At 39.2% G+C, this 10,055-nt stretch overlaps 1 protein-coding gene and 2 non-coding genes across 3 annotated transcripts; 2 read left to right on the top strand and 1 right to left on the bottom strand.

Moving 5' to 3' along the window:
- Positions 1–96: 96 nt before the first annotated feature.
- dhrs12 (dehydrogenase/reductase (SDR family) member 12) lies at positions 97–4,901 on the bottom strand. The gene is made up of 10 exons (XM_044132784.1): positions 4,712–4,901; positions 3,928–4,061; positions 3,472–3,554; positions 2,868–2,960; positions 2,697–2,778; positions 2,487–2,548; positions 2,280–2,384; positions 1,554–1,644; positions 1,244–1,381; positions 97–452 (listed from the first exon to the last, which is right to left on the bottom strand). Exons 1-10 carry the CDS (start codon positions 4,765–4,767, stop codon positions 340–342), a joined length of 957 nt encoding a protein of 318 aa, XP_043988719.1. The 5' UTR covers positions 4,768–4,901; the 3' UTR covers positions 97–339.
- Positions 4,902–5,119: 218 nt separating this feature from the next.
- On the top strand, positions 5,120–5,229 carry trnal-caa. Its single transcript has 2 exons — positions 5,120–5,157; positions 5,184–5,229. It is a non-coding gene; the product is annotated as a tRNA-Leu (tRNA).
- An 818-nt stretch (positions 5,230–6,047) lies between these two features.
- Positions 6,048–6,157, top strand: trnal-caa. The gene is made up of 2 exons: positions 6,048–6,085; positions 6,112–6,157. It is a non-coding gene; the product is annotated as a tRNA-Leu (tRNA).
- The last annotated feature ends 3,898 nt before the right edge of the window (positions 6,158–10,055 follow it).

Here is a 10,055-nt window from a genome sequence, read left to right as displayed (position 1 = left end):
CACTGTGGTTAAAAAAATATATATATATAGATACACAAAATGAATCACTTTAATTGGATTATGCAATACATTTAGCAAAAATCATTTAAAACATGATTATGTGTGCATACAGCATATTAACTGCAATTTATTTAAAACTTCCATGTCAAAAAGCATTGGAAAAACAAAAAAAAAAAAAGTAATTCTTCACACAAACATTTTTATATCCAACCTCAATAAAGCATTTCAAAGCGTGACTCCTGTTATTTCAGTCAAACATGTTTCATTAGTTTGAAAGGTTTTTGGAAACATTTATTTAGTGTCATCGGAGTGCTTTTTAAAAAAAAATTTTTTTAGATACTAAGGTTTGAACTTTTGGGCAAACTCCTCCAGCGCTGCCAGGAGCTTCTCCTCCTCCTGCGGAGAGGAGCGGGACGAGGCCAGGGGGAGGTGGGTCGCCACCGGCTTACGATCTGAAGGAGCAGAAGAGACGCAGAGTCACAAGAATGTGTCACCGTCAGGAAGAGGATTACAACAGCCACAATGAACAGAGCTGTGTCACAGACGACTCCCACTAATGTTATGAAGAGGAATGCTGCACATTTAAATCCTTATTTCACCCTCAATTTTTGGCTAATCTTGTTTAATATTTAATCCTAAAATAAATTTCCGTTGCCATATTTTACAAGACTAAAACATGACTTTTAGTGCATGTCTACTTCTAGCTTCCAGAATTGTTTTTTCCTTTTTAAGACTTATCAAAAGAAAATTCCTCATTTTATGTAGCAGAAGATCCAAGCTTTCTTGAATAGAATGGGTGTGACATCATTTGGGTTTGCACCAGTAGTGAGCCGACGGCAAAGACCAATGTCTGTGAAATTTACATTTTCCCGTGATAGACGCAAAGAAGCTAGCTAGCAAGTTAGCGGTAGCCTCAACCGCCTCAAGTCTCAGAAGGGAATGAAGACGTCTGCGTCTGACTCAAATGTTTGCCTGACAGAAAAATAAACAACACTGAATATATGAGATCAAACAGTGCAACAGTACAACAGTAAGACCTGTTGTAAACTTATTAAAGTCCAAATGTATATATATATTTTTTTTAAGAATTCAAGTCATTTTAAGACTTTGAATTTAAGACTTTTCAAGGATGCTCGGACACCCTTCTACAGATTATTTCAAAAGTCTAATCAAATTTAGAGAAGCAAGGATTCACACTCACAAATCGACCACAACTGATTTGGAAATATGAGGGATTTCTCACCTTGAAAGAACTGCCCGCTTGGCAGCTTGACGGCGGCAGGCGACACGGCGAGCCACACCACCGTGTCTGCCCCCATGGCCTCCGTCCTCAGCTTGGACTGCATCTTGGCGTGAAACGAAGGCATGGAGGACTGCACGGCTACACGAGGAAACACAAAACCGAAGCCTCCGTCACAAAGCAGACTGTGGAAAATGTTTTCTTGTTGATTGACAAGAATCTATTTGTGAAATTCCTCTGGTGAGGACAAGCTAAACACAAAGCAGTCTTAAAGGATTTGAGTGGCGATAAAGACGAAGTGGAAGCTCTTTACCCGGCGTGTCAGCCCAGCCGGGGTGCATTGAGGAGAAGTGGATCTCTTTGTGCTGAGAAGCCCACCTCTCTGTGAGGATCACCTGTTGTCTCTGAAACACAGCAAGAAGCACTAATGTGTGAGTGTGGCTTCAGGGTATCAGCAAATTTTAGCAAGTCAAATCAAGAGGTCTTAAGACCTTTTTAATGAGATCTAGAATCAAATTTAAGACCAAAGTTATATGTGTAGGGGATGGTTTGGGGATTCTGCTGTATATATGAAGAGTAATTTTTAATTTTTCTTTGTTAGCAGAAAAGTCCTTAGCCTTGTATGGGTTGGCAACAGAAGTGAGCTGGTGGCAGGAACAAAGGTCGCCCAATCAAATGAAGGTAAATATACTTGTAACAACATTAGAGGCAGAAAAGCTAGCTTGCTAGCTAGCAAGGGTATATCAGCAGCTAGTTAGCAGTAGCCTCAACAGCCTGGAATCAAAGAATGCCGGCTGTCAAATTTTATCCAGACAGAACACTCAGGCGAGAATAATAATAATGAATAAAAGAAAAAACAAACATACAAGACTAAAGAGTCCTGTCACGACAAAAATGTCACGACCAAAAAAGTCCAAATCAAAGTTTTTGTCTCTTTGTTTTAAAGACATTTTCAGGCCTTAATTGTGGACACACAAATTTTAGGCTTTTCAAGTACAACTTGGGTTACTTTTATAGGAATCAGTCCGGACAGTTTTACCTTATTCTGAGCGTACGCCATGGTGCCGTCGAACGTGCCCTTCTCAAACTGGAGGTCATCCACGTTGAGCTTCTGAGTGAGCATGCCGCCCGATGACACGGTGATCTGAGGACAGACACAGCAGCCGTCGTTTAAAAACGCCGCCCATTCTGATCCGGCCCAAACTGTTTATGAATCACGCGTTTGTCTGATCGGGACCGAACCCACCACTCTCGGGTCTTCCACCTTCTTCAGTGCGGGAATCAGTGCAGTGGTGAGGATGTAGGTACCTGGGTGTAAGCATCAAACGAAAGGAAAAGGTTGCTTTTAATAGCAACAACAACATATGGTTGAAGTATTTCCACATTTTCTAACATCTTCCTTTGTTCTGTGACTTTAAGGACTTACTTAAAAGGAAGAAGTGCTTCGTTTACTCACCGAGTGTGTTTGTGGCAAAGTTCTTTTCCAAGCCCTCCTCCGTTAGCTCCCTCTGGTTGACCATGCAGCCTGCGTTATTGATCTAAGACAAAGACCGTAAGGAGAAAGGGACGATAAAACGGCGGGAGCGACTCACAGGGCAGAAGGTCACATAAATCTGCAAGCACCTACCAGCACGTGCAGCTTGTTGTTCTGAGAGAAGCTCTGCGCAAACTCCCACACCTGCCTGGCACTCGACATGTCCACGATGTGGACGTGAACGTTCTTCAAAGAGAAGGGAAGCAATTGGTTTTTTTATGTCTTTGCCTCCTTCAGACATAATGATATTATGTGTGCCTTATTTTTGCAACAATTCATTGCTAGATTAGTTGTTTTTTTTGTTTGTTTGTTTTTTGCCTTTTGTCACTTTACAAATGACTGAGCTGGAATCAGTCAGTAAAATCAGTTCCCAGATCTGTGAAGCCGGCAGGGGGCGTAGTTAAAGCGTTTTTCCCAAATTTCTGTCTGTACCAATAAAAGATTTTCTGTCCAACACGTTTCCAGCCGGGCTTCTTTATTGTTGCCAGCAACAACCTTTTCTCCTATTGGGTGACAAGAATTTATAAAGCCACAGAGTAAGGTCGCTTGTTTAAAACCTTTCGAAGCTACAAATTAACAGAAAGGTGAGAACTTTCTTGCATCTGGGTGTTTTTTTTTCCTTTTTTCCTAACGATGTTGGGCTTACGGAGCTGTAGGGATTTATGTTTACAAATCGAGAAAAGGACACTAGAATTACCTCATTTTTGCTCTGTGCCACAATCTCTCCTTTGGCCGTCTCTGCTCTTTCCTTGTTTCGACAAACCATGTGAACAGTTCCTCCTGCAGGATCAATTCAAATCCTCATCAGTGGATTACTCGGACAAAAACATGATTATAACAAAGATTTTTTTATAAAAAATGTACTTATCTAACCCAAAGGAACTGTGACTTATACATGCAAGCAAGAGATTTGTGTTGATGCTATTTTTTTTTCTTAATAACTATAAACAGAAACTTTCAAATGATTCGTTTCCAGTCTAGGGAATAGAGGTGATGTCACACTGTGTGCACAGCACAGCAGTCGCTGCATTCTAGTCCCATTTTTACAGTAGTAATTTCCACACTAAACTTTTTTTTTTTTTTTTTTATCAATTTGCGCTTAGTTGTGCAGCATCCACAGACAAACCCGATAAAACCCTGATACAACCCTCACCTCTTTTGGCAATTTCCTGTGCTGTCGCTTTCCCTATCCCGCTGTTGGCGCCTGTGACCATAAAGCACCTGTCGCTCAGGTTTACTTCCAGGTCGGCCGGAGAGAAATGCTTCGCTGCAGCTTCATAGCCGCTCCTGTTAAAAATAATCAGAGAACATACCACAGTCAGTATTGTTCACTTCTAGAAAGACGTCATGTGAGGCACAGGCGCATCTCAAGTATTGTCTGTGTTCCGAGTAAATAGTCTTTCGAGCTCAGTTTTCTTTCTGCTGCCAACAGTGAAATTTAGAGGGCGCTAATCATTTTTTCCCTTCAATATTTAATATACAACCATCCACCAACTTCTAAGGGAGACCTTTTGTGCTGATAATTTACTACAGTTCACTCACAGTAACTCCTAATATGAATGCATTTTAGCTGTGTACATTCGTGCAGGTGCTGGCAATATTCAGAGGTAAAACAAAATCAAATTATGTTTTTTCTTCTTGTTTGCCGTTTAGTATTTTGCTCATTCCTGACTGAGCATAAGCATAGCTACTTATGAAAACAATGAATAAATTATTATTGCATTGAAGGTGTAACAGCCGCGCCCATTCGCCGTATAACATCTTGTGTTACTGGATGATTACTGAATCGATTATGGCAAAGAGCGACACGTTGTTTAACCTTGGAAAATGTTTTAAAGTTGTTCCAATTACGCAAGAACCAAGTGGTAAATGTTACGCAAATCTTAAAAACTACAAAACTAGTATCCACTAGCTAATGTAACGCGCACTGCACTTACTTTGTGTACTCCTGAAGTCCTTTCACGAACCAGACGGCATTCCTGTAAATAGACATGTCCTCATTTAGACAGCAGCTGCTTGAATAGGCCGAATAGACTGAAGAGAGTTATCCATAAGAGGGTGTATTTAACTGTTTTTCGTTTCATAAGAATGACTGAAACGTGGGTTGGCTAGGAGTCACGTGTTTTTCAACCGGAAGTACGTTTTGTAATCTGTTTCTATAGCACACCTAGTGGAAATTTCGGTTTTATGGTTCCAGATTTCCCTGTAAAATGAAAGAATTTAGTGTTTCCAGAAATATTCCCTCCTCTCCGACAAATAAAGACTAAAAAGACCTCAACAATTTATATCACACGACACCGTTTTCTCGTACTTAAACATGCAGTTTCGTCAGTATCCGTACAGTTGTCAGGATGGCCGAGTGGTCTAAGGCGCCAGACTCAAGGTTAAAACCTTCCTGTGAAGCGGGTATTCTGGTCTCCGAATGGAGGCGTGGGTTCGAATCCCACTTCTGACAATATCTTTTAAAGCCCTAACCTTTTCTCAATTAAGAAAAGTTGTCTATTTAATTTAAAATTATAATACTCACGTGATGTGATTTGTATCTGGAAAGGTGTTTTCAGTGAAAATATTTTACATGAAATCATCACTTAACCATCAAATGTGTTTTAGTCAACAGTTCACAATTATCATTATAAGTTAGGTGGTTTTATTGTTATGTTACGATAGAATAGTCGGATTCTTAAAAATGACAGCATCAAATGTGGCCAAAAAAAGGATAGGGAAAGACAACAGATAGTTGATCTGCAAAAATAAATTTAATTTGGCATTTGATAAATTTTCACAAACATACTGGGAGAACTGAGTAAATTATTCATCAACTGATGGCTCCAGCTCACGAATAATTTGAAAACCAGCTGAAAGCGCAAAAGGTCAACTTTGTCAAAGTCTTTACAAATCATCGAAAACAGTTAATCAAAATTGAGTGTTGGATAACTAAATGTTTTAAAAAAGAAATGTTGATTAAGTCGGGGCTTTTTTTGTAATTTCAATACTGATAATGTAATACAAAGTGTACGGAAATACACTGTGGCGCTTCACTAATGCCTCTCGCCCGCTGACTGCTGCGATATTCAGTTTTCATTCTCACCGCCTTGCTGAACAGGCAAAATTACTGAAGTAAGTTTACTAAATAAGTTTACATGAGGTCCCCGGATGGAACCACACAGTACATTGTTACTTCGGACTATGTATACAACAAAATAATTAAAAAAATTTCACAAATGCTGATGGTAAGAGGGTAATTGGCACTTTACCGCGAAAGGAGGCGGAGTTGTCAGGATGGCCGAGCGGTCTAAGGCGCCAGACTCAAGGTGAAATCCTTCCTGTGAAGCGGGACTTCTGGTCTCCGATTGGAGGCGTGGGTTCGAATCCCACTTCTGACAGCGACTTTTTGGTCACGACAAAAGACTTAACTTTTGTTTTGATACGTGTTTCAGATTGTCATAATTAAACCAAATCGTTCTTAGGGATAGTGTAAATAAAAGAAAAAAATAAACAGATCAGTTCATTTCCACAACAAACTGTCAAATATGTAATTCAAATACAACCAAACGATAATAAACATCGCATCGAAAATAACAAAATGTCACAACAATATTAGTCATGATATAAAAGTACAGTAAATGTATGAATAAACTGGTAGAAAAAAAAGATATTAAGATAAAAGCAAGTTGAGTTGCCCTCTCTGTGTTAACTTACATATATATAGATATATATAACTTATACAAATAGTTTGCAGTATTGGGTTTGTATAAAAAGCAATGAGGGACGTAGCTTTTGCTAAAACACCAGTTAAAATTTAAGATTTATTTAAAATTTATTTAAAAATTAAATAAGTGAATGATCAAACTTTACCTTAAATATCACAATTTCACAGAATCTATTTTGTAACAAAAACACATTGATATAGATATTCTAGCCGGAATAAGGCTCTCAGGGATCTAATTCCCCTAATCCCCCCCAACTTCACGGATAGCAAACCATTCTTCTCTAAATCATTTATTTTGCCAAAACCCTAACTATATTTCTCTTAAACTCTACAGGAGGAAGGAAACCAAAGTCGATCTTTAACAAACTTTATTAGTTCTAGGAAGCAACATCAATCTCTTCAGTTATCCAAAATCATTGATAAATTTTAAAACAGAAACGTATTTAAACAGACACGTGTTAGAATTAGGAGTGGTAGACCAGAAACCCTAGTGGATCTGCAATCAGCCACTAGGAGTCAGTATTGTTGTAAACAAACATTACAGAGTTTCTCCTTCCTAATTCTATCGTTAGTGGATTACATCGCAATCAACCATTGGAAGTTTTGTTCCTGACATTCAAAGCTGTATTTTAAACACTAATTTTGCAAGGTCAAATTGGACTGAAATAATAATAATTTTACAAATCATATAGATCAGGTAATATGTTATAAATGTAAAATTAGAATGCGTAATGAAATAACTAATAGTGCGATCAACATTCCCTCCAAGTAATGAGAATGCATCAGAAATTACAGAAGGCCATGTACATTGTTTTCACTGTCCCAACTCAATATTCACATAATCTAACTGATAGTCAACAGCTCTCTCTGCTGGTTTAAGGAGAGAATGCGTCGCTAAATGTGTAAAGTCAATAACAGGGCCTAAATAAATGTCTTGGGGTTAGTCCTTTAATTTATCAGATTTCTGCCATCACGGCTGTACGGAATGCTTTGTCAACCAAAGATCCTTTAGTTGGTTTGCTTATGAGTGTGGAGGACTAATAAATGTGATCCTACCATTTGTCCACAGAAAATTGCTGTAAATACCCACAAATATCCGCTAGATGGCAGCCTTCTACAAGCACCGATAGGAAGGCACACACATATATAAGGGGAAGTAGTAATATTAGATGTTAAAATGACTAGGAGAGTTCATTTAGATCTTATTTATATTTCTAAATGCTACTTTGAAATAAAAAAAATAAGGATTAAGAATAAGTTAAATGTAGTTAAATGTAGTTTGGTAGGTTTTAATTTACTTTAAAAAAAAATATATATATATATATATATATATATATATATATATATATATATGTTCAGATATGAATGCATCAAAATCGTAAATCGGATGCATTCCTCCTTCCATTACAGAAATAACCAGAGCATATGCTGTCGACAGGAATTCTTGTTCCCTTGATAGACAATTACGTCCTACCATTGAAGAACGCAACTGCCTAGTAAGGACCTAACAATTTCCATAGCGTATGAAAGACTTAAAAATAATTTAAGATTTTCTTAATTTATATGTCATAATGTGGGGTGTGTTTGGTCAGTGTTGTCCGATTTTAAATATATATATATATTTTTTTTTTGATATTTAGCTTTTCCACTGCCATGCATTTTTCAGGAAGTACGGCCTCCTTTGAAACAATATGTGACGTATCTCTGGTGCCCCTCGTGTTATAGAGGGGCTCGTCACACCTAAAGTGTTCTTTAGGATTTTGACGTAAGGATCACAACATATCTAGCACGTGATTGTAATGGGATTCAATGGGACTAAACTGGCGCTAAGGGTAAACAATGTAGAAGGTGTTGATCTATATGTATTATCGATGAATCGGAACCATGTGATCACACGTGCAGAAAATCAGCCGACACAAATAATCAGACTTTACTTATTTTATTCTATTTAGCGCTAAAAAGAAAGAGACGCTTACCCTCACAGGCTAATTTGTTGTGACGTGAATACACCGGGATAAAACAGTATCTGATCAAAAACGGACGATCCATTCTTTATATCTAAGACACGCCTTACTGGTCGTCTGATGAACTACGTCAGCTAAGGAATGTCTGCCTAGAAGTCACCTGATATCATGGCGTCAGTTTAAGTTTCACTTTTACAGAAAGCCTTTTGTTTGAAAGTGAAACATGCAAGGTCAAGTTTCATTCCTCCAAAAAGCTCTCTGTGCATAAATGAAACATACTATGTGTGAAAAACAGCTGTATGTGGATGAATATATGTGCAACCCTGGATAAGCGTCTCAACAAAGGTGTGTGACATTTTAAGATTAAAGTACAAACAAACCATAGCAAGTTTCATAAAACTAGCCTTTAGATTACTGTATGAAAAATGATCAAGATATTGGGAAATCAAAAAGTTAAAAGTTGAAATACACGTAAAGGGTCTAAAGGTCCCTTGAGAGTCGAAGAACTGCCCAATAGGAGGCTGTGGATTTACTGTAGGACTGCCTCAAGAGAGTCAAAATATAACTAAGAACATTGTAGTGAATCAAAGTTGGTGGTAGTCCCGTAACACTGTCACTTTCTTGGAAATCAAAGTCAAACTAGTGTCCAGCTAACAGGAAGTCACTTGATGAAGCTTCGGTCTAATTTATGCTAGTTTGCGTTACAAAGTCCTGTGAGTCTTGTTCGTGTCAGATCATGGTATTTGCTCTGTTCCCATAAGCTTTGCTGGCTGAAAGGCACAAACCCCACCATCCAGCCAAATCCAGCAGACCAGATGAGCTAGACAAACAAGACCCGGGGTCCGGTCAATTTGTCCGGACAAACGTGGGATTTAGAGCCATGGTAGGCTTTGAGGGACGAGTGCTAATTGTTTGTGTGCCAAGGATCTTTCCTCAATCCCCCTAGTCTCTCAAGTCACTCTATTCACCCCTGGCTTTCTCTTCAGTCTTGAACCTGACACGTCAAACTAGGCAAAGTGGAGCTCAGGCTATTTCATGCCCTCATATGACAATAAATGTTGTGTTTCGGCACATTATTTTTACTGTTATTCACTAATAAAACACCTTTTTTGTTTAAAAATGTCCTCTCTCTGCTCATTTTCTCCCTACAGCAGTAACTTTAGTGGAAGAAGAAGTAAAGAAAGGAGGGATAAGGAGTAGCTGCAGGTGGAGGGGTGTGCCTTCTCCCCACAATGAGCTGAGACCACACCGCCCCTCAACAAGTGGCTGCGAAACAATCTGGCAGAGCGGCTGGAGCCAGGCGCCACCTCGGGCCCTGGCCTCCGAGGTCCGGTAAGGCCCCTCCGTGCTCTCCTGGCATGCTGATCAGAGGATTAGGGCCCTCTGGCAACGTCGAGTCAAGAGCATGCTGAAGAAAGAGAAAGGCATGCAGGCAGCATGAGCTCCATGCTGGTTTCACACGCACCCACATCCACTCAAGAAGGGGAACAGACCCGGACCACAAGGACCACACACACCTGCTGCACCAGACACAGTGTGTCAGAAAAAAAACAACAAAACCCCCCCCCCCCCCCCCCGAGTAGAATAGATCTGCAGAATGGATATTTA

Source organism: Gambusia affinis, linkage group LG11 (genome assembly GCF_019740435.1).
Source record: "Gambusia affinis linkage group LG11, SWU_Gaff_1.0, whole genome shotgun sequence".
Taxonomy (NCBI): domain Eukaryota; kingdom Metazoa; phylum Chordata; class Actinopteri; order Cyprinodontiformes; family Poeciliidae; genus Gambusia; species Gambusia affinis.
The sequence above is the reverse complement of the archived record's forward strand: the minus strand, read 5'-3'. Positions and strand labels throughout refer to the sequence as shown.

Coding starts and splice junctions, on each gene's coding strand:
- dhrs12 (XM_044132784.1), bottom strand. CDS start 4,767: ATGTCTATTTACAGGAATGCCGTCTGGTTCGTGAAAGGACTTCAGGAG. Junction 2,961..3,471: donor TGGCACAGAGCAAAAATGAG/GTAATTCTAGTG, acceptor TTCTCTTTGAAG/AACGTTCACGTCCACATCGT. Junction 1,382..1,553: donor CGGCTGGGCTGACACGCCGG/GTAAAGAGCTTC, acceptor TTCCTCGTGTAG/CCGTGCAGTCCTCCATGCCT.